General features: G+C 48.3%; 1 protein-coding gene across 1 annotated transcript; it reads left to right on the forward strand.

The window, feature by feature from the left end:
* The first annotated feature begins 2,807 nt into the window (after window positions 1–2,807).
* LOC145358702 (ubiquitin-conjugating enzyme E2 R2-like) lies at window positions 2,808–23,839 on the forward strand. Its single transcript, XM_080212931.1, has 4 exons — window positions 2,808–3,026; window positions 3,416–3,513; window positions 3,741–3,875; window positions 23,566–23,839. The coding sequence occupies exons 1-4, from the start codon at window positions 2,892–2,894 to the stop codon at window positions 23,780–23,782; spliced, it is 585 nt and encodes a 194-aa protein (XP_080069057.1). The 5' UTR covers window positions 2,808–2,891; the 3' UTR covers window positions 23,783–23,839.
* Window positions 23,840–24,407: the final 568 nt, after the last annotated feature.

The following is a 24,407-nucleotide window of genomic DNA, read 5'->3' on the forward strand; positions in this document are numbered from 1 at the left end:
GTGAGAGAGAGAGGGGGGGATAGGGGGTGAGAGAGAGAGGGGGGGATAGGGGGTGAGAGAGAGAGGGGGGATAGGGGGTGAGAGAGAGAGGGGGGGATAGGGGGTGAGAGAGAGAGGGGGGGATAGGGGGTGAGAGAGAGAGGGGGGGATAGGGGGTGAGAGAGAGAGGGGGGGATAGGGGGTGAGAGAGAGAGGGGGGGATAGGGGGTGAGAGAGAGAGGGGGGGGATAGGGGGTGAGAGAGAGAGGGGGGGATAGGGGGTGAGAGAGAGAGGGGGGGATAGGGGGTGAGAGAGAGAGGGGGGGATAGGGGGTGAGAGAGAGAGGGGGGGATAGGGGGTGAGAGAGAGAGGGGGGGATAGGGGGTGAGAGAGAGAGGGGGGGGATAGGGGGTGAGAGAGAGAGGGGGGGATAGGGGGTGAGAGAGAGAGGGGGGGATAGGGGGTGAGAGAGAGGGGGGGATAGGGGGTGAGAGAGAGAGGGGGGGATAGGGGGTGAGAGAGAGAGGGGGGATAGGGGGTGAGAGAGAGAGGGGGGATAGGGGGTGAGAGAGAGAGGGGGGATAGGGGGTGAGAGAGAGAGGGGGGATAGGGGGTGAGAGGAGAGAGGGGGGGATAGGGGGTGAGAGAGAGGGGGGATAGGGGGTGAGAGAGAGAGGGGGATAGGGGGTGAGAGAGAGAGGGGAGGGGAGGGAGAGAGGGGTGGGGAGAGAGAGAAGGGAGGGGAGGAGGGGAGGGGGAGAGGAGAGGGGGGAGAGAGAGAGGGAGAGAGAGAGAGGGGGAGGGGGGTTGGGGAGAGAGGGGAGGGGGTTGGGAGAGAGAGAGAGGGGAGGGGGGCAGAGGAGAGAGAGGGAGGTTGGGGAGAGAGGGGGTTGGGAGAGAGAGAGGGGAGGGGGGGGGGGAGAGAGAGAGGGGAGGGGGGAGGGGGGGAGAGAGGGGAGGGGGAGGGGAGAGAGGGGAGGGGGGGAGGGGGGAGGAGGGAGAGAGAGGGAGGGGGGAGAGAGGGGGGTTGGGGAGAGGGAGACGGGGGAGAGGGGGGTTGGGGAGGGGGGGAGAGAGAGGGGGGGTTGGGGGGAGAGGGGGGTTGGGGAGGGGGGGAGAGAAAGAGGGGGGTTGGGGAGGGGGGGAGAGAAAGAGGGGGGTTGGGGAGGGGGGGAGAGAAAGAGGGGGGTTGGGGAGGGGGGAGAGAAAGAGGGGGGTTGGGGAGGGGGGGAGAGAAAGAGGGGGATTGGGGAGGGGGGGAGAGAAAGAGGGGGGTTGGGGAGGGGGGGAGAGAAAGAGGGGGGTTGGGGGGAGAGAGAGAGGGGGTGGGGGGAGAGAGAGAGGGGGGATATTGGGGGGAGAGAGAGAGGGGGGATATTGGGGGGAGAGAGAGGGGGGGATATTGGGGGAGAGAGGGGATGGGGGGGAGAGAAGGGGAGCGGGGGGGAGTGAGGGGGAGAGAGAGAAGGGGGAGTGAGGGGGATGGGGGAGAGAGAGAGAAGGGGGGTCGGGGGGGTAGAGAGAGGGGGTCGGGCGTGGACAGAGAGGGAGGGGGGTGGCGGGGGGGGGAGAGAGTGGGGGGGTGGCGGGGGGGGGGAGAGAGTGGGGGGGTGGCGGGGGGGGGGAGAGAGTGGGGGGGAGAGAGTGGGTGGGGTGGCGGGGGGGGGGGGGGAGAGAGTGGGGGGGTGGCGGGGGGGGGGAGAGAGTGGGGGGGGTGGCGGGGGGGGAGAGAGTGGGGGGGGTGGCGGGGGGGGGGGAGAGAGTGGGGGGGGTGGCGGGGGGGGGGGGGGAGAGAGTGGGGGGGTGGCGGGGGGGGGGAGAGAGTGGGGGGGGTGGCGGGGGGGGGGGAGAGAGTGGGGGGGGTGGCGGGGGGGGAGAGAGTGGGGGGGGTGGCGGGGGGGGGGAGAGAGTGGGGGGGGTGGCGGGGGGGGGGAGAGAGTGGGGGGGTGGCGGGGGGGGGAGAGAGTGGGGGGGTGGGGGGGAGAGAGAGAGGGGGAGAGAGAGAGGGGAGAGAGAGAGGGGGGTGGGGGGGAGAGAGAGAGGGGGAGAGAGAGAGGGGGGTGGGGGGGAGAGAGAGAGGGGGAGAGAGAGAGGGGGGTGGGGGGAGAGAGAGAGGGGGAGAGAGAGAGGGGGGTGGGGGGGAGAGAGAGAGGGGGGGTGGGGGGGAGAGAGAGAGGGGGGTGGGGGGGGAGAGAGAGGGGGGGTGGGGGGGGGAGAGAGAGAGGGGGGTGGGGGGGGAGAGAGAGTGAGGGGGTGGGGGGAGGGAGAGTGAGGGGGTGGGGGGTAGGGAGAGTGAGGGGGTGGGGGTAGGGAGAGTGAGGGGGTGGGGGGTAGGGAGAGTGAGGGGGTGGGGGGTAGGGAGAGTGAGGGGGTGGGGGGTAGGGAGGGTGAGGGGGTGGGGGGTAGGGAGGGTGAGGGGGTGGGGGGTAGGGAGGGTGAGGGGTGGGGGGTAGGGAGGGTGAGGGAGAGGGGGTGGGGGGTAGGGAGGGTGAGGGAGAGGGGGTGGGGGGTAGGGAGGGAGAGGGGTAGGGGGCGGGGGAGGAGGGGGTGGGGGGAGGAGGGGGTGGGGGGGAGAGGGGGTGGGGGGTGACGGGGAGGGAGAGGGGGGTAGAGAGAGAGGGGTTAGGCAGGGAGAGGGGGGTGGAGAGAGAAGGGGGTGATGGAGAGAGAGGGGAGGAGGAGGGGTGGAGGGGGGGAGAGGAGGGGGTGGGTGGCGTTTGGATGGGGCGTGTGTGCGTGTTGGGATGGAGGTTTGGAAAACGGAGAGGTGTGTGGACTGAGGTATCACTCAGTTGTGTGAGATTACTGTGGGTCCTGTGGTGATGGATTCGGGAGTGATCCCCACACTAACTGCGAAGGTTACTGCAGTTCTCTCTGTGCTGGGGTCAGACTGGGGGATTGAAGGCTATTGATGTTGATGCCTCCACCTCTCACTGCTGCCATTTGTTTCCTCTGGCAGGCACAGCTTACGTTCCCCATGGACTATCCCTACTCCCCACCAGCATTCCGCTTCCTCACTAAGATGTGGCATCCGAATATCTACGAGGTAAGATTGGGGAACGGGGTGAGAGGTGAGTGCTGGGGATTCATCAGGCTCATGTTTTGGGGAGATTTTTAAAAAATTCATTCATGGCTGGCCAGCATTTATTGCCCCTCTTGAGTTGCCCCTGTTCAGAGGGCAGTGGTGTGGCTCTGGAGTCACACGTAGGCCAGACCAGGTAAGGACGGCAGATTTCCTTCCCTAAAGGACATTAGTGAACCGGATGGTTTTGTGGTCATTGGTAGATTCATAATTCCGGATTGGAGATTGTAGTGGGGTCCTGACCAGCTGGTGCTCCTGCAGTTATCAAGGTGGGATGTGAATGGGGGATTGGTGAGGGGGAGTTTCTGTGTACCCGGTTTTGAAGGTATCATCTTTCTTTGTATCTCCTGCAGAATGGGGACGTGTGTATTTCAATTCTGCATCCACCAGTCGATGACCCCCAAAGCGGGGAGCTCCCCTCTGAGAGATGGAACCCAACCCAGAACGTCAGGTACAGTCATCTCTGCCCTGCTGTCTTGTGCGCATGTACGTGCCCTCTCTGCCTTTGAAATGGCGCCTACCCTCTCTGCTCCTTGTTCTCTCCTCCACGCCTGCCTCTCCTGTGCCTACTTGTGCCATCTTTATCTCTCTGCCTGAGCGTGCCCCCTCTGCCTGTGCGTGCATGCCCTCATTCTTGTCACCCCACTTCTGTAACTCTGTTCCCTGTTTCCAATGCAGAACAATTCTTCTCAGTGTCATCTCCCTGCTGAACGAACCAAACACTTTCTCACCTGCCAACGTGGATGCTTCAGTGATGTTCCGAAAATGGCGAGACAGTAAAGGAAAGGACCGAGAGTATGCAGAGATTATTAGGTGAGTTTAACCTCTGCTGACTGGCACCCTTGTTCTACACCAGTGTCTGGGCAGCAGCAGAAAATTGGAAGGTTGGTTGGGGCTATCAGGGTAGATTTGAAGAATAGAATTTGAGCTCTGTCCTGCTCTGTAGTCGTGCCCCATGTATTTTGGAAATGAGGAATGGAGAGCCACGAATACTTGGCCAATATGTACCGTGACTTGGGCACTGTGTCGGTTGACCCAGCCTCCCATTCACTGACTCTGTCTACACTTCCTGCTGCCTCGGCAAAGTAGACAATATAATAGGACCCCATGAATCCCAGACATTCTCTCTTCCACCACCTTCTTTCGGGAAAAAGATACAAAAGTCTGAGGTCACCGACTCGAGAACAGCTTCTTCCCTGCTGCTGTCAGACTTTTAAATGGACCTACCTTGCAATAAGTTGATCTTTCTCTACACCTGAGCCAAGGCTGTAACACTACATTCTGCACTCTCTCCTCCTTTTTCCCCTCTACTGTATGAACAGTCTGCTTTGTCTGTACAGCATGCTAGAAACAATACTTTACTCATGTATCCCAATACATGACACTGAATCAAATCAAACAAGAAAGAGCTAAGGTTCCAGCTGAAACAAGAAGCTATTGAACTGCCAGAGACACGGCGAAATACTGGAATAGGAAAGAAGTTAAAACTGTCTATACTTCATTGCAAGGAATATTACAAACAAGGCAGATGAGATAAGGGCACAGATAGACACATGGCAGCAGGATGTCATTGTTATAATGGAAACCTGGCTAAAGGAGGGACAAAATTTGGCAGCTCAGTATCCCTGGACATAGACACAGTAGCGTGGGAGATAAAAAGGAGGGAGTGTAGCACTATGGTTAAAATATCAACTCCAGCAGAGGGAAGAGATGACATACTGAATGGGTCAACAGACTAAACTTTATGGGTTGAGCTTAGAAATAAAAAAGGACAGTCACAGCACTGGGAGTTTATTCCAGAGCCCCCAGATAGTGAAAGGGAGATAGAACAAACATGAGGTCAAATTTCTGTCTGAGAGGATAAGAGGGCAATAATAGTGGGAGACTTTAACTATCCCGATATCAACAGGGATTCAAATAATACACAGGGCACTGAGGGAGAAGAACTCACGCAGTGTGTCCTGGAAAATGTTTTTAACCAATTACTGACACATCCAACATGAGGAGATGCAATTCTATATATAAACCAATATCTAATTTCTTCTTGAACTCATACAACATTTTGGCCACAGATATATTCTGTGGTAGTGAATTCCACACATATACTCAAGTCCTCTCACTGTGAAGGCCAACATACCATTTGCCTTCTTTACTGCCTCCTGTACCAATTTTAGCATTTTTATGGAAAAGGATAGAGGTAAAACAGGAATAAAAGTTTTCAGATTCTGCAGGAATGAAAAGGGACTTGGCTGAGGTGGGCTGGACAGCACTGCTAGAGAATAAATCAGTGGGAAGCACTAAAAAATGAGACCCTAAATGTACAAAGTTGGCATGTTCCCTCCAAAAATAACAGTGATACTGCCAAATCTAGATACCACCCCCCGCCAGTCGTCTAGAGGAATACAGGGGAAGATCAGACAGAAAAGAGAATGTACAATAGGCACAAAGAACCAAGCATTGCAGACTGCCTAGATGAATATAGGATGTGCAGGGACAAAGTAAAAAATTAAATAAGGAAATCAGGGCATGATAAAAGATTAGCAAGTAAAGTTAAAGAAAACCCAAAGAGATTTTACCAATAAACTAATGGTAAAAAGTTAAGGATAATGTGGAAGCTATTAGAGATGAAGAAGGGAACTTGTGTGTTGATGCAGAGACTGTGAGAAGGGTTTTAAATGAATATTTTGTCTCTGTGTTTACAAAAGAAAGAATTGATGCAGATTTAGTATTCCAGCAGGAACACTGAGAGGTATTGGACAGGATAATCATAGAGAGGGAATACTCAGGGTTGAAATTCTTGGAAGTTGATAAGTTGCTAGGACCAGATGGATTATTTCCAAGGCTGCAGAAGGTCAGGGAGGAGAGAGAGCAGAGGCTCTGAGATGATTTTCCAATCCTCACAGGGAAGGTGCCGGAGGACTGGAGAAATGCAAATGTAGTTCCATTGTTTAAAAAGGGATTGAAGGAAATGTCAAACAATTGTAGGCCATTTAGTCTTACATCAATGGTGGGCAAATTAGTAGATTCAAATAATACACAGGGCACTGAGGGAGAAAAACAGTGTGTCCTGTCAAATGTTTTTAACCAATTACTGACACACCCAATGTGAGGAGATGCAATTCTATATATAAACCAATATCTAATTTCTTCTTGAAGTCGTACAATGTTTTGGCCACAGATACATTCTGTGGTAGTGAATTCCACTATTTCCTGAGAAATAGGATCAGCTGTCACATAGAAAGACACGGACTGGTCAGGGAAGGTCAACATGGATTTGTTAAAGGACAAGAAGGATTGATGAGGGTAGTGCAGTGGATATTGTTATAATCCAGGTATTTTATGAAGTCAGCCTAGACCATAAGTTTTGCATTTTGAATTTGGCTGGGGTAACGCTGAAGTGTTTCACTTACAGGTATGATTCAAATGACCCTCTAGGGAGCCTTTCTCAAACACACAGAAAATTAGCAATAATTTACAAACAAAAAAAAAACCATGATGTTGTATAAACCTTAACCGTTAAATATCTTTCCAATCAAACAAACATGCTTGCAAACAAACACCTGTCCTAGGTTTAGCACAGAAAGCAAGTATGCTCATCTGATGCTGGATCTTGCGGCTTTCCAACCCCTTCTGTGGCTTACTCCTTTGGATGATGAGATGAAAATGCAGAGACCTTTCAATCCTGGAACCTTCGTCCTACTTCGAGAGACAGAGGCACTCCTTTCCTCTAGTTACTCGCTAGCCAGCCACCAAGAGCTAAATTTCCAATCCCAGAGAGAGAGACAGAAACTGTTTTTGAGTCTGCATTCCAAGCAGCTTCTAATGAAAAACAATGAAGTAACTCTGGATTTCACCATGAAGGAATGACAAACCAGATAATTCAGAAAGGTTATAAAACTCCAGGACACTGCGTTAAACCCAGATTAAGAATAAACAAAAGCTGGAATAAACAAATATTCTAGCAACAATAAAGGACGTCGGCTCATGCGCTCGGGCTCATTACAGTAAAAGCCTGGTTGCTTCCAATCTGCTGAGAACGGGATTAAAAATACACTTTTTGCATTGTCTACATGGAATTTAGCTCAGCGTTTGACCAGGTCCCACGTGGCAGATTGGCCAGAAAAATAAAACCCATGGGATGCAGAGTAATGTAGTAAAGTGGATCAAATGTTGGTGCTGTAACAGGAAACAAAGGATAATGGTCGATGGTGCCTTTGCGAATGGAAAGCTGTTTCAAGCGGCCTTCCACAGGGCTCGGTGTTTTGTAAACGATTTGGACGTGAATGTCAGGGGGCATGATTGGGAAATTTGTAGGTGACACAAAGATTGGCTGAGTAGTGGACAGTGTAGGTGATAGCTATAATGTCCAAAACCATAATTGGTGGTAAAGTGGCAGATGGATTTTAACACAGAAGTTTGAGATAATGCATGTAGGGAGATATATACTAAGAGGGGTGGATACAGTGAGATATCTTGGTGTACAAATACACGGGTCCCTAAAGACAGCAGTTCAAGTAGACAAGATTGTAAGGAAGGCAGATGGAATGCTCTCCATCAAGTCCTCTGACAAGGTGCCGCATGGAAGGTTAGTTCGCATGGGATCCAAGGAGAGCCACTGAATTGGATTCAACATTGGCTGGATGGTTGGGAGCAGAAGGCGAAGGTTGTTTCTCGGGTTGGAGGCCTGAAGCTATTGGTGTGTCTCAGGTGTCAGTATTATTTGTGGCACGGTCAGTGAGATTGCTGAGGGAAAGCTGACTATTGGTGGCTGGTTAACATTGTGACTTAGATATGAGAGTGCGGATACTGGTCAAATCAATTTGGGTAATGTTCTGATTCTTAACAGCAATGATTCAGTTGAATGGTGGGACAGATTTACTGGGCTGAATGGCCTCTGGTGCTTGTGTTGCTGGAGGTCTTTGTTCAGTTGGGACATGTGGATGTTGCATAGGGCTGCAGATTGCTGCTTCCTGCCGTCCCTTTCCCAGTGATGGTGATCCCACAGGAACAGAGGAAACCTTTCAGCCCCCCTGTTCTGTCCTGCTGCTTCCTGAACATATCCCTTATTTCAATGTGGGTGTACTTCAGGACAAAATGACACTGACCTTCCTAACGTGGGGCAGAGGTTGGGATGGAGGAGTTGGTAATAATCTGATGGAAACAATAGGACTTTGCTAGTGGAGTAATATTGGGAGTGAGCGTGGATTGGGCACAGAAAGATCCAATAACAATATGCTCATAGTCTGTCTGCTTTTTAACACAGTAAGAAGTCTTACAACACCAGGTTAAAGTCCAACAGGTTTATTTGGTAGCAAATGCCACTAGCTTTCAGAGTTTTGCCCCTTTGCCAGGTGAGGGGGCGTTCTGATCACAAACAGATCATATAAAGGCACACTTAGTTTACAAAATACTGATTAGAATGTGAACCTTTACAGTTAATCTAGTCTTAAAGGTGCAGACAATGTGAGTGGAGATAGCATTAAGCATAGGTTAAAGAGATGTGTGTTGTCTCCAGACAGTAAGCAAGATCTTGCAAGCCCAGGCAAGTCATGGGGGTTACAAATAGTGTGACATGAACTCAAGATCCTGGTTGAGCCCGTCCTCATGTATGCAGAGCTTGGCTATCAGTTTCTGCTCAGCGACTCTGCGCTGTCGTATGTCATTAAAGTCACTTTGGAGAACATTTACCAGAAGATCAGAGGCCAAATGCCTGTGACCACTGAAGTGTTCGCCAACAAGAAGAGTACAGTCTTGCCTGGTGATTGTCGAATGGTGTTCATTCATCCGTTGTTGTAGCGTCTACATGGTTAGCCCAATGTACCATGACTCGGGACATCCTTTCCTGCAGCATATCAGGTAGACAACGTTGGCCAAGTTGCAAGAGTATGTACCGTGTACCTGATGGATGGTGATCTCACGTGAGATGATGGCATCCACGTCGATGATCCAGTATGTCTTGCAGAGATTGCTGTGGCAGAGTTGTGTGGTGTCGTGGTCACTGTTCTCCTGGAGGCTGGATAGTTTGCTGTGGCTATGGAACAGCCATGGGAACCAAATTTGCACTTCAGTATGCCAACATCTTCATGCACAGGCTCGAACAAGACTTCTTCACAGCACAGGACCTTCAACTGATGCTATACACTAGATACATCGATGACATTTTCTTCTTTTGGACACATGGTGAACAATCACTGAAACAACTATATGATGACATCAACAAGTTCCATCCCACCATCAGACTCACCATGGACTATTCTCTGGAATGGGTTGCATTCTTGAATACATGCATCTCCATTAAGGACAGTCACCTCAGCACTTCACTGTACCGCAAGCTCACGGACAACCTTACGATGCTCCACTTCTCCAGCTTCCAGCCCAAACACATTAAAGAAGCCATACTCTACAGACAAGCCCTCCGTATAGACAGGATCTGCTTAGATGAGGGGGATTGCAACAGACACCTCCAGATGCTGAAAGATGCCATCATAAGAACAGGATATGGCGCTCGACTCATCGGTTGACAGTTTCAATGCACCACAGCGAAAAACCACACCGACCTCCTCAGAAGACAAACGGGACACCATAGACAGAGTACCCTTCGTCGTCCAGTACTCCCCCGGAACGGAGACACGACAACATCATCTCTGGAGCCTTCAACATGTCATTGATGAAGACGAACATTTTGCCAAGGTCATCCCCACAACCCCACTTCTTGCCTTCAAACAACCACACAATCAAACAGACCATTGTCTGCAGCAAACTACCCAGTTTTCAGGAGAACAGTGACCATGACACCACACAACCCTGCCACAGCAACCTCTGCAAGACATGTTGGATCATCAACACGGATGCCATCATCTCACATGAGAACACCATCCACCAGGTACACGGTACATACTCTTGCAATTCAGCCAACGTTGTCTAACTGATACGTTGCAGGAAAAGATGTTCTGAGGCATGATACATTGGGGAGACCATGCAGATGCTACGACAACAGATGAATGACCACCTCTTGACAATCACCAGGCAAGACTGTTCTCTTCCTGTTAGCGAACACTTCAGCGGTCATGGGCATTCGGCCTCTGACCTTCGGGTGAATGTTCTCCAAGGAGTCCTTCACGACATACGACAGCGCGGAGTCGCTGAGCAAAAACTGATAGCTAAGTTCTGCACGCATGAGGATGGGCTCAACAGGGATCTTGGGTTCATGTCACACTGTTTGTAACCCCCATGACTTGCCTGGGCATGCAACGTCTCAGTTATTGTCCTGTCTGGAGACAATACACATCCCCAACCTATGCTTAATGCTATCTCCACTCACGCTGTCTGCACCTTTAAGACTAGCTTCACTGTAAAGACTTGCATTCTAATCGGTATTCTGTAAACTGAGTGTGTGCCTTTATATGCTCTGTGATCAGAACTCCCCACTCACCTGACAAAGGGGCAAAGCCCCGAAAGCTAGTGGCGTTTGCTACCAAATAAACCTGTTGGACTTTAACCTGGTGTTGTGAGACGTCTTACTGTGTTTACCCCAGTCCAATGCCAGCATCTTCGCATCGTGCTTTTTAATAGCCAATGAGTACCGTTAGTGGAATTTGAATGATTTCTGTTCATTCTTTCACCAAAGAGTTAACGGAATCAAAACTAACTCATACTGCGGGAGAAAAATCTACCAGAGTAAAAACAGGCCTGGGAATATTAATATTAACTTCACCCAGAAGCTGGCCTTCTGACTAGTTTATAACAATGTGCAAATCTAATTGGGAACTTATCCAATTCTAATTATTGTCTCAAGTTGAAAAGGCAGCTTTACATTTGATCTTAATCTTAATAAATAAAAACTTAAAGTCTGCTTGTTCTAATTTCAGAATGCGTCATCCAAGAAAGCAGTTCCCTAATCACCAGTCTTGCTTTATGATGCAGTTCCTGTTTAAGATCAGTGCTTTGCAACATTCTAACTGCTGAGTTTGTGCAGTGATTAATGGTCTTGGACTCTGTGGATAATCTGAAGAGTGTAGATTCTCATCTTCATTCATTGAATCGATGCTGATTTGTAATATATGATGCTGTTTGTAATATATGTAAATGATTTGGAGGAAAATGTAACTGGACTAATAAGTTTGCAGACGACATAAAGATTGGTAGATTTGTGGATAGTGATGAGGACCATCAGAGGATATAGCAGGATATCAACAAGGACCTCGGGGTCCTTGTGCATGAGTCGCAAAAACCCAGCTTGCAGGTGCAGCAGGTGGTCAGGAAGGCGAATGGGATGCTGGCCTTCATAGCGAGGGGGATTGAATATAAAAGTAGGGAGGTCTTGCTGCAGCTGTATAGGGCATTGGTGAGGCCGCAGCTGGAGTACTGTGTGCAGTTCTGGGCGCTGCACCTGCGCAAGGATATTTTGGCCTTGGAGGGAGTGCAGAGGAGGTTTACTAGGCTGATACCGGAGTTGAGGGGGTTGAGCTATGAGGAGAGGCTGAATAAATTAGGCTTGTACTCGTTAGAGTTTAGAAGAATGAGGGGAGATCTCATTGAGATGTATAAGATGATGAATGGGATGGATAGGATAGAGGTGGAGAGACTCTTCCCGCTCAAAAAAGACAGTAGGACTAGGGGGCACAGCCTCAAGATAAAGGGGAGGCGGTTTAGAATGGAGTTGAGGAGGAACTTCTTCACTCAAAGGGTGGTGAATCTCTGGAATTCTCTGCCCGTTGAAGTGGTGGAGGCTGCCTCGCTAAATATTTTTAAGAAGCGGGTTGATGGGTTCTTGATAAGAGAGGGGATTAAGGGTTATGGGGAGAGGGCGGGAAAGTGGAACTGAGCCACGACAGATCAGCCATGATCTTATTGAATGGCGGGGCAGGCTCGAAGGGCTAGATGGCCTACTCCTGCTCCTATTTCTTATATAGATCAGTTGGAGACTTGGGCGGAGAGATGGCAGATGGAGTTTAACCTGGACAAATGTGAGGTAATGCATTTTGGAAGGCCTAATACAGATAGGAAATATACAGTAAATGGCAGAATCCTTAACAGTATTGATAGGCAAAGGTATCTGGGTGTATAGGTACACAGGTCACTGAAAGTGCAATGCAAGTGGAGAAGGTAGTCAAGAAGGCATATAACATGCTTGATCGGCTGGGGTATCAAGTTTCAAAATTGGCAAGTCATGTTTCGGCTTTAGAGAACCTTAGTTAGGCCGCACTTGGAATATAATGTTCAATTCTGGTTGCCACATGACCAGAAGGATGTGGAAGCTTTGGAGAAGGTACAGAAAAGACTTAACATGATGTTGCCTACTATGGAGGGCATTAGCTATGAGGAGAGGTTGGAGAAACTTGGTTTGTTCTCACTGGAGCGACGGAGGCTGAGGGGCAACCTGATAGAAGTCTACAAGATTGAGAGGTATGAACAGAGTGGATAATCAAGCTTTTTTGCAGGGTGGAAGAGTCAATAACTAGGGGGTATAGGTTTAAGGTGTGAGGGGCAAGGTTTAAAGGAGATGTACGAGGCAGATTTTTTACACAGAGGGTGGTGGGTGCCTGGAACTGATTGCTGGGGATACGGATATGGTAGTGATTTTTAAGGGGTGTCTTGACAAGTACGTGAATAGGATGAGAATAGATGGATACAGTCCCGGAAGGGTCAGAGGTTTTAGTTAAGTCAGGCAACATGGTTGGTGCAGGCTTGGAGGGCTGAAGGGCCTGTTCCTGTGCTGTAATTTTCTTTGTTCTTTTAGTTTACTTGACTACCTTTCTAAGATTCAAATTTCATGAATCTTCATTTTTAGTTCAAAGAATAGAATCACAGTATCTTACAATGCAGGTGAGGCCCTTTGGCCCATCGAGTCTGCACTGACACGCGTGAAACACCTGATCTCTCACCTAATCTCATTTACCAGCCCTTGGTCCATAGCCCTGAATGTTATGATGTGCCAAGTGCTCATCCAGATAGTTTTTAAAGGATGTGAGGCATCCTGCCTCCACCACCCTCTCAGGCAGCGCATTCTAGACCGTCACCACTCTCTGGATAAAAAGATTTTTCCTCACATTCCCCCTCCCCTCCCCTCCCCTCCCCTCCCCAACCTCCTGCCCCTCACTTTGAACTTATGTCCTTCACGACTGACCCATCAACTAAGGGGAACAAGTGCTCCTTATCCACTCTGTCCATGTTTCTCAATCTTATACACTGCTAACAGGTCACCCCTCAGTCTTCTCTGCAGATTTACTAATCCTACCCTCCACATAAATGACAAATAATAGGGGGCCCAGAACAGATCCTGATGGTACGCCACTAGACACTGGCTTCCAGTCCTTAAAGTAACCTTCTGTCATCGCCCTCTGTCTCCTACAGTTGAGCCAGTTTTGATTCCACTTTATCAATGTGAATTTACCTTCTTTACAAGTTTCCCATATGGGACCTTGTCAAAGATGTTGCTGAAATCTATATAAACTACATCGACTGCACTATCCTTGTCTACGCACCTGGTCGCACTCTGATCAAGCTTTGCCCCTTCAGGTGGAGAGATCCTCTCCTTCAGAAGTTTCTGCAATAGATTCCCTGCCACTGATGTGTGACTCACTGGTCTGTAGTTCCTTGGTGTATCTCTCAAACCCTTTTTAAGTAGCGGAACCACATCAGCTGTTCTCCAGTCTCTGGCACCTCCCCTGTGTAAGAAGTCTCACAACACCAGGTTTGTGAGACTTCTTACTGTGTTTACCCTAGTCCAACACCGGCATCGCTACATCATGACCCCCACCGTGGCCAGACAGCAATTGAAAATTTGGGTCAGAGCCCCTGCAATCTCCACCCTTGCCTCCCATAGCAGCCTAGGGCACAATTCATTTGGACCTGGAGATTTAGCCACTTTTGAGGCTGCCAACAACTCCAATACCTTGTCCTTCCTTACGTCAAGTTGCTCATGAACGTCACAGTCTCTTTTTGCCTGAATTCCATACCATTGTCCTCATTCTCTTGGATGAAGACGGATGTGAAGCATTCATTCAAAACTCTTATCAGTGTCCTCTGGCTCCATCCACAGATCACCCCTTTGGTTCCTAAAGGACCCCAGTCTTTCCCTGGTTATCTTCTTCCCATTGACAGACTTAGTCATGTAGGTTTACAGCATGGAAACAGGCCCTTTGGCCCAACTTGTCCACGTTGCCCAGTTTTTAACCACTGAGCTTGTCTCAGTTGCCTGCATTTGGCTCATATCCCTATACACATCTTAGCCATGTATCTGTCTAAACGCTTTTTAAAAGACAAAATTGAACCCGCCTCTATTACTACCTCTGGCAGCTTGTTCCAGCCACTCACCACCCTTTGTAAAAAAAACTGTCCCGCTGGACCCTTTTGTATCTCTCCCCTTCTCACAAATCTGTGCCCTTTAGTTTTAAACTCCCCTACTTTTGGGAAAAGATATTGACTATCAAGCTGATCTGTGCCCCTCATTATTTTATAGACCTCTATAAGATCACTTCTAAGCTCCAGGGAATAAAGTCCCAGTCTATCCACCCTCTCCTTATAATTCAAACCATCAAGTTCTGGTAGCATCCTAATAAATCTCTTCTGCACTCTTTTTCTCGTTTAATAATATCCTTTCTATAATAGGGTGAGCAGAACTGTACAGTATTCCAAGTGTGGCCATACTAATGTCTTGTACAACTTCAACAAGACGTCCCAACCCCTGTATTCAATGTTCTGACTAATGAAGCCAAGCATGCTGAATGCCTTCTTCACCACTCTGTCCAACTGTGACTCCACTTTTAAGGAGCTATGAACCCGTATCCCTAGATCTTTGTTCTTTAGTCTCCTCAACGCCTGACCATTAACTAAGTCCTGCCCCAATTCGATTGACCAAAATGCATCACCTTACGTTTATCTAAATTAAACTCCATTTGCCATTCATTGGCCCAATTGATCAAGATCCTGTTGCAATCCTAGATAACTTTCTTCACTGTCCACTATGCCACCAATCTTGGTGTCATTTGCAAACTTACTTACCATGCCTCCTATGTTCTTGTCCAAATCGTTTGTTTATATGATAATAACAATGGGCCCAGCACCAATCCCTGAGCCACACGACTGGTCACAGGCCTCCAGTTTGAAAAACAGCCCTCTACAACCACCCTCTCTTGTCAAGCCAATTTTGTGTCCAATTGGCGACCTCACCCTGGATCCCAAGCCATTTTACCTCACGCAACAACATACTATGTGGTACCTTGTCAAAGGCCTTGCCAAAGTCCATGAAGACAACGTCAACTGCACTGCCCTCATCTACCTTTTGGTTACCCCTTCAAAAAATTCAATCAAATTCTTGAAGCATGGTTTTCCACTCTCAAAGCCATGCTGACTGTCCCTAATCAGTCCTTGCATCTCTAAATGCCTGTAGATCCTGTCTCTCAGAATACCTTCTAACAATTTACTCAGTGCAGATGTGAGGCTCACTGGCCTGTAGTTCCCAGGCTTTTCCCTGCAGCCTTTCTTTAACAAAGGCATAACATTTGCCACCCTCCAACCTTTAGACAGTTCACCTGTTGCTGTCGATGATTCAAATATCTCTGCTAGGGGACCTATAATTTCCTCCCTAGCCTCCCACAACGTCCTGGGAGATACGCTTCATCAGATCCCGGGGATTTATCTACCTTGATGCGCTTTAAGACTTCCAGCACCATCTTCTCTGTAACATGTCGTGTTTGACAAATTTATTGGATTTCTATGAGGATGTGATTAGTGCGGTAGACAGAGGGGAACCGATGGATGTGGTGTTTCTCGATTTTCAAAAGGCGTTTGATGAGGTGCCGCACAAAAGGTTGCTTCAGAAGGTTAGGGGGCATGGAGTTGGGGATAAGGTGTTAGCGTGGATAGAGGATTGGTTGCCTAATAGGAGGCAGAGAGTTGGTATCAATGGGTGCTATTCTGATTGATGGTTGGTGACTAGTGGAGTGCCACAGGGATTGGTGCTGGAGCCTCAGCTATTTACCATTTATATAGATGATCTGGAGGAGGGGGCTGAGTGTAGGGTAACGAAATTTGCTGATGACACAAAGATGAGTGGAAAAGCAAATTGTGCGGAGGGTGTGGAAAGTCTGCAGAGGGATCTGGATAGACTGAGCGAGTGGGCGAGGACCTAGCAGATGGAATACAATGTTAGCAAGTGTAAGGTTATCCACTTTGGCGGGAATAATAGTAGGAGGGATTACTATTTAAAGGGCGAAAAGCTGCAGCATGCTACGGTGCAGAGAGACCTGGGGGTCCTTGTGCATGAGTCGCAAAAACCCAGTCTGCAGGTGCAGCAGGTGATCAAGAAGGCGAATGGGATGCTGGCCTTTATAGCGAGGAGGATAGAATATAAAAGCAGGGAGGTCTTGCTGCAACTGTACAGGGCACTAGTGAGGCCGCAGCTGGAGTACTGTGTGCAGTTTTGGTCGCCGCACTTGTGCAAGGATATTTTGGCCTTGGAGGGAGTGCAGAGGAGGTTCACTAGGCTGATACCGGAGATGAGGGGGTTGGACTATGAAGAGAGACTGAATAGACTGGGTCTGTACTCGTTGGAGTTTAGAAGGATGAGGGGGGATCTTATAGAGACGTATAAGATGATGAGAGGGATAGATAGGGTAGAGGTAGAGAGCTTCTTCCCGCTCAGAAAGGACAGCAGGACTAGAGGACACAGCCTCAAGATGGGGCGGGGGGGGGGGGAGCAGGTTAGAACGGAGTTGAGGAGGAACTTCTTCACTCAAAGGATGGTGAATCTCTGGAATTCTCTGCCCGTTGAAGTGGTGGAGGCTACCTCGCTAAATATATTTAAGTCATGGGTAGATAGCTTTTTGACAGACAAGGGAATTAAGGGTTATGGGGAGAAAGCGGGCAAGTGGAACTGATCCACTTCAGATCAGCCATGATCTTATTGAATGGTGGGGCAGGCTCGAAGGGCTAGATGGCCTACTCCTGCTCCTATTTCTTATGTTCTTATGTACACTCCTCAAGACATCACTATTTATTTCCCCAAGTTCCCTAACATCCATGCTTTTCTCAACAGTAAATACTGATAAGAATCTCACCCATCTCTTAGATGACCTTGTTGACCCTTAAGAGGCTCTGCTCTCTCCCTAGTTACTTTTTTGCCCTTTATGTATTTGTAGAAGCTCTTTGTTTTGGCAGATAAGGCAAAGGAAAATCCAATCTCATGTTCCCTTTTTGTCCTCTGATTTCTCCTGCACCCCTATACTCTTCAAGGGATTCACTTGATCCCAGCTATCTATGCGTATCATATACCTCCTCCTTTTTGACCAGGCCTCAATATCCTGAGTTATCCAGGGTTCCCTACTGTACCAGCTTTGCCCTTCACTTGAAGAGGAATGTGCTTACCCTGAACCCTGGTTGACACACTTTTGAAAGGCTCCCACTTACTAGATGTCCCTTTGCCTTCCCACAGACTCTCCCATTAACTTTTGAAAGTTCCTATCTGATGCCATCAAAATTGGCCTTGCCCCAATTTAGAATTTTAACTTTTAGGCCAGACCTATCATTCTCCATAGCTATCTTAAAGCTAATGGAATTATGGTCACTGGTTCCAAAGTGATCGCTCACTAACACTTCTGTCACCTGCCCTTCCTTATTTCCCAAGAGGGGGTCAAGTTTTACCCCCTCTCTAGTCGGGCCAGCCACATACCGAATGAGAAATTTCTCCTGAATACACTCAACATATTCCTCTCCATCCAACCCTCTCATACTATAGCTGTCCCAGTCAATGTTGGGAAAGTTAAAACACCTTACTATTACCACCCTATTTTTCTTGGAGCTATCTGTACTCTCCTTACATATTTGCTCAATTTTCCAGTGACTATTTGGGGGCCTGTAGTATAATCCCATCAGAGTGATCTCTCCCTAATTTCTCAGCTCTATCCATACAGACTGAGGGTGAACCCTCAGATATATCCCCTCTCAGTACTGCTGTGAAGTTTTCCCTAATCAGAAGCACAACTCCTCCTCCTCTCTTACGTCCTATTCTATCATTCCTATTGCATCTGTACCCTGGAACATTGAGCTACCATTCCTGTACCCCCCACCGCCCTTCAGCCATATTTCAGTAATAGTGATAATATCCCAGTCCCATGTACCCATCCATGCCTTGAGTTCATCTGTCTTGCCTGTCAGGCCTCTTGCATCGAAATAAATGCAGTTTAATCTTGACTTCCCTTTTTCTCTGCCCTGCTTTCTCAGACTATCTGTCCTGTCATGTTTTGTACACTCTCCCTGTGTTTTATTTCTGTGAGCCTTACTGGACCCATTCACTGAGTTCTCCACAGTCTCTGTTCTGTGGCCGTTTTTAATTTTTGTCTTTGGTTTCTCTGCCTTTCACTTTTCCCATTACTGACTTTTGTTTCTGTCCCCATTTTATTTCCCTCTGACTTCCTGCATCGGTTCCCATCCCCCTGCCACGTTAGTTTAAACCCTCCCCAACAGCACTGGCAAACACTCCCTCTGGGACACTGGTTCCAGTCCTGCCCAAGTGCAGACCATCTGATTTGTACTGGTTCCAGTTCCCCCAGAACCGGTTCCAATGTCCCAGGAATTTGAATCCCTCCCTCTTGCACCATCCCTCAAGCCACGTATTCACCTTAGCTATCCTGACATTCCTCTCTGACTAGCACCACGGCACTGGTAGCAATCCTGAGATTACTAACTTTTGAGATCTTACATTTTAGTTTAACTCCTAACTCCCTAAATGCAGCTTGTAGGACCTCATCCTGCTTTTTACCCATATTGTACTATTTCCTCAGGTGGATGTAGCTGTTACTCAGAGGAATAACTATAAGGTTCCTGGTGGGAGATATAGGAGGGATATCTGAGGTAGATTCTTTACTCAGAGGGTGGTTGGGGTGTGGAATAGACTGCCTGCTATGATAGTGGAGTCAGACACTTCAGGAACTTTCAAGCGGTTATTGGATAGACACATGGAACACCCCAGAATTGTAGGGAGGGGATAGCTTGATCTTGGGATTGGACATAGCTGGGCACAACATTGAGGGCCGAAGGGCCTGTACTGTGCTGTAATGTTCTATGTTTCTCTGTTGGTGCCAAATGCACCACGACAGCTGGTGATCACCCTCCCCCTCCAGAATGTCCTGCAGCCACACGAAGACATCCTTGACCCTCACAGCAGGGAAGCAACATACCATCCTGGAGTCTTGTTTGCATCCACAGAAACATCTGTGTATTCCCCTTGCAATTGAATCTCCTTTCACTGTAGCTCTGCCACCCTTTTCCCTGCCCTCCTGTGCAGCAGAGCCAGCCATGGTGTCACCTTCCCCTGGTGAACCATTTCCCTGACAGTATATAAAATGGTATATCTGTTTTGGAGGGAGCTGATCGCAGAGGACCCCTGCACTGCCTTCCTACTCTTCCTCTGTCTGCGGTCACCCATTCCCTATCCCCCTCAGTAACTTTTATCTGCGGTGTGACCAACTCGATAAACGTGTTATCCACGACTTCCTCAGCATCGTGGATGCTCCAAAGTGAATCCATTCACAGCTCCAGAGCCATCAAAGTGTCTACCAGGAGCTGCAGTTGGGCACACTTCTTACAGGTGAAGGAACCAGGGACACCAGAAGAATCCCTAAATTCCCACATTGCACAAGGGGAGCATGACATGAGTCTGGGATCTCCTGCCATGACTTAAGTTAACTTACAACAACTACAATGTCAAGAGAAAAAAGAAAGGAAAATCTACTCATCAGTCACCAGCCAATCACTAGCCCTCAAATCTCCCTCGCAGGTCCGTCTCTCTGCTTCTGCCGAAGATAAGCATCTTCTTCCCCTCAGCACTGAATTCCCACTCAGCTCCAAATTCCCGATACCCTCACTTTGGCTGAATCTCACTCTGGATGCAGTCTCTCTCCCACTGGCTTGCGTGAGCTCACTAGTCCATTTAGAGAACATCTTTGGATTTTCTCTACTTTTACCAGCTATCCCCTCTTTGCTTTCCTGAGTGCTTTCTTAAGCTCCACCCTGCATTTTCTATACCTCACTAATGCCTCCACTGATTTGTTCGCCTTGTACCCCTTAAAAGCTTTTCTTTTCCTTCTCATTATATCCTGAATATCTCTGGTTATCCATGGTTCTCTGGGTTTGTTATTCCTACCTATCACCTTAGAGGGAACATGCTAGATTTGCACCCTCCCCGTTTCCTTTTCGAATGCGCACCCCCCCCCCCCCCCACCCCCGCCACTGCTGTTCTATAGATTTTCCTGTTTGTAGCTGTTTCCTGTCCACGTTGGCCAGATCCTGCCTTAATTTACAAAAATCCATTCTTCCCCCAGTCCAAACTAGAACCTGAGGACACAACCTCAGGGTAAAGGGCCAATCCTTTTAACACCGATGAAGAATTTCTTCAGCCGGAGAGTGGTGAATCTGTGGAACTCATTGCTGTAGAAGGCTGTGGAGGCCAGGTCATTGAGTGTCTTTAAGACAGAGATAGATAGGTTCTTGATTGATAAGGGGATCAGGGATTATGGGGAAAAGACAGGAGAGTGGGGATGAGAAATCAGCCATGATTGAACGGCAGAGTGGACTCAATGGGCTGAATGGCCTAATTCTGCTCCTATGTCTTATGGTCTAAAACTTCTTCTTTGCAACTTGTGTTTCTTTGTCTATAACAGGCTGAAAGTGTACCGAGTTGTGATCACTAAAATGCTCCCCCACCATCACCTATCTGGCTTAACTCACCAGAATCTGGTCCAGCACAGCTCCCTTCCTTGTTGGACTCTCTGCATTTTGGTTTAAAACATCCTCCTGTACACATTTCAAGAAATCTACTCCATCCAACTTTAAACACTATGTATATCCCAGTTAATGTGGGGAGGCAATGGCCTAGTGGTATTATCGCTAGACTGTTAATCCAGAAACTCAGCCATATTTTCTGGGGACCCGGGTTCAAATCCTGCTGCGGCAGATGGTGGAATTTGGATTCAATAAAAAAAAAAATCTGGAATTAAGAATCTACTGATGACCATGAAACCATTGGTGAACCAGATAGGTTTTTCCCAATGTCCTTTAGGGAAGGAAATCTGCATCCTTATCTGGTCTGGCTACATGTGTCTCCAGAGGCACTACAATTGGTTGACTGTCAACTGCCCTCTGAAGTGACCTCGCAAGCCACTCAGTTCCAGGGCAACTAGGGATGGGCAATAAATGCTGGCTGGCCAGCCAGTGACGTCCTTGCCCCACAAATGAATAAAAAAAATGATAGAAACGTTGAAATCACATATTAGTGACTGACAGCATGGTTTTGTGAAGGGAAGGTCGTGCCTCACTAACTTGATAGAGTTTTTAGAGGAAGTGACGAAGATGATTGATGAGGGAAAGGCAGTGGATGTTGTTTACATGGATTTCAGGAAAGCCTTTGACAAGGTCCCTCATGATACAAAAGGTGAAGTCACATAGGATCAGACGAGAGCTGGAAAGATGGATACAGAACTGGCTTGGCCATAGAAGCCAGAGGGTAGCAGTAGAGGGGTGCTTTTCTGAATGGAAGGCTGTGACTAGTGGTGTTCACAGTAAGAAGTCTCAACACCAGCTTAGAACACCTAGTGGTGTTTCACAGGGATCAGTTCCGGGACCTTTGTTGTTCGCAGTATATATAAATGATCCGGAGGAAAATATAGCTGGTCTGATTAGTAAGTTTGCAGACAACACAAGAATTGGTGGAATTGCAGATCGTGAAGAAGATTGTCAGAGGATACAGCAAGATATAGATTGGTTGGAAACTTGGACAGAGAAATGAGTTTAATCAGGACAAATGTGAGATAATGCATTTTGGAAGGTCCAATGCATGTAAGAATTATACAGTAAATGGTAGAACTCTTAGGAGTATTGACAGGCAGAGAGATCTGGGCGTACATATCCACCGATCACTGAAAGTGGCAACGCAGGTGGATAAGGTAGTCAAGAAAGCATATGGTATGCTTGCCTTCATCGATCATCAATAAAAATTGGCAGGTCATGCTGCAGCTATACAGAACCTTGGTTAGGCCTCAGTTAGAGTATTGTGCACAATTCTGGTCACATTACCAGAAGAATGTGGAGGCTTTGGAGAGGGTACAGAAGAGGTTTACCAGAATGTTGCCTGGTCTGGAGGTTATTAGCCATGAAGAGAGGTTGGACAAACTTTGGTTTGTTCTCACTGGAATGATGGAGGTTGAGGGGAGACCTGATAGAAGTCCACAAGATTGAGTGGCATGGACAGAGTGGATAGTCAGATGCTCTTTCCTACTTAGAAAAGTCAGTTACTAGGGGATATAGATTTAAGGTGCGTGGGGAAAAGTTTAGAGGAGATGTGTGAGGCAGGTTTTTTTTTTACACAGGGTGGCGAATGTCTGGAACATGCTGCCCGGGGAGGTGAGGTGGGAACAGGTATGATAGTGGCATTTAAGAGGCAAGTAGATGAATATATGAATAGGATGGGAATGGAAGGATACAGACTTCATAAGTGCATACGGCTTTACTTTAGGCAGGCATTATGATTGGCACAGACTTGGAGGGGCCGAAGGGCCTGTTCCTGTGCTGTACTGTTCTTTGTTTTGTTGTTCTTGGAAACAGCACCATCTGTGCAGACAAATGGAGTTGATGTTTCTGATCTGATCAAAATGGTCACAGACTAGAAAAGTTAACTCTGTTTCCCTCTCCTCAGTCGCTGCCAGAGCTGCTGAGTACTTCCAGCATTTTCTGTTTTTATTTCAGGTTTTCAGCCTTGGCAGTATTTTATTATTATAGATTGCCAGGATTGTCTAGAATTTCCCTCTGTTGCTGTTTGAAATAATGCCATGGGATGGTTTATACCCACTTGAGGGAGCAGAGGGGGGACTTCAATTAAATGCTTGATCTAAAAGACAGCAGCTTTGGTCAGCTCCCACTTGGTGTTGCCCTTCTGACAAGGTGCAGGGGGGCTTTGCTGTTGCCCATCCTGTCTGCTCCATTCCCAGAATCCATGAAAGTGCATCCTGCACGTTCGGGCTCCATTTGAGAGATTCGGATTTGTGAGGATGATATCAGAATAAATTATCGGGGAAACTGATCCAATTGGAGCTTTTCTGTAGAGTAATAGAGAGAAGCTTGATGCATGATCTGACTCTTGGTTTGAAAGGGATCATGTAAAAACCTCAGCGTTGTTGACACAAGTGGGAGAGACCAGAAAGAAAGAACACCAATATCAGATACACTATTAAATCCAGTCAGGCATTCAGGAGAAACTTCCTTTACCCAGAGTGGGGAGAATGAGATGTTCACCCCCCAGAGGGAGTGGTTGATATGAATCATTTAAGTTGAGGTTGGAGAAAGTCTGAAAGGGGAGATGGTGATGGAGAGAGAGCGAGTGCAAGAATTCTGGTGTGGAGCAGAATGTTTTCTGGGATTGAATAGCTGATTTCTGTGCTTGCAAATTCTGTGAAAGCTTTGCTTGGCTGTGTCTTCACCAAAATTAAAAGCTTGTTTTTGTCTTTCACAGAAAACAGGTTTTAGCCACCAAGGCAGAAGCAGATAAGGACGGTGTGAAGGTCCCGACAACCCTGGCGGAATACTGCGTCAAGACGAAAGCTCCCCCACATGATAATAGTTCGGACTTGCTGTACGACGACTTGTATGATGATGATATGGATGATGATGAAGATGGTGATGGTGATTACTACGATGATGATGATGACTCGGGAAACGAGGAATCATGACCAATGCCAGGCGGGAAGGGGTGAACAGCCAATCCCCTTCCCCACCCCCCCCCTCCCCCTCCCAGGGGCTAATGGCTGCCCTGGCTCTGGATCTAAGAGAGAGCCCATGGTATGATATTCATCCTAACTCCCTCCCTGTCCCCCCCCAGTAAATGTATTTGGAGCCCGTGTCGTATCAACACTGCTCTTCCTGAATAAAGTGTTTCCTGGCTGGGAGGGGGAGAGGAGGGGTTGGTTTTTGGGGGGGGGTGGTGGGGGGGACTGGTTTGTATTCTTGTCCTTGTATCTGATGCTGTCTCATTGTTTTGAAGCTGATGGTGAAACATTTATGGGGTGGTGCTGCATCGCTCCATGTAATTTGCTGATAAAGATTTGCCTCTGGTGATACTTTCTACCTGATAGTCTGCCCCTTTCTTCCCTCCATGTGTCAGTGGGGAGGGGACATCTGCTCCAGCTGCAACTCCCTTTTCCCCAGCAGCTTTCCGTTCAGATCCTGTTCCTGAAGATGCCCATGTGAATCCCCAAACCGGATTGTTTTCTATCTCCTGGTTCAGTTGCGTCTCTCTGTTTCCGAGTACTCTGTCACTGGGGGAGAGGTGGATCTGTGGGACGCTCTCTCTGTCTA

This window comes from Carcharhinus amblyrhynchos, chromosome 26 (genome assembly GCF_965287045.1).
Source record: "Carcharhinus amblyrhynchos chromosome 26, sCarAmb.v2.hapA, whole genome shotgun sequence".
In the NCBI taxonomy this organism is placed as follows: Eukaryota; Metazoa; Chordata; class Chondrichthyes; order Carcharhiniformes; family Carcharhinidae; genus Carcharhinus; species Carcharhinus amblyrhynchos.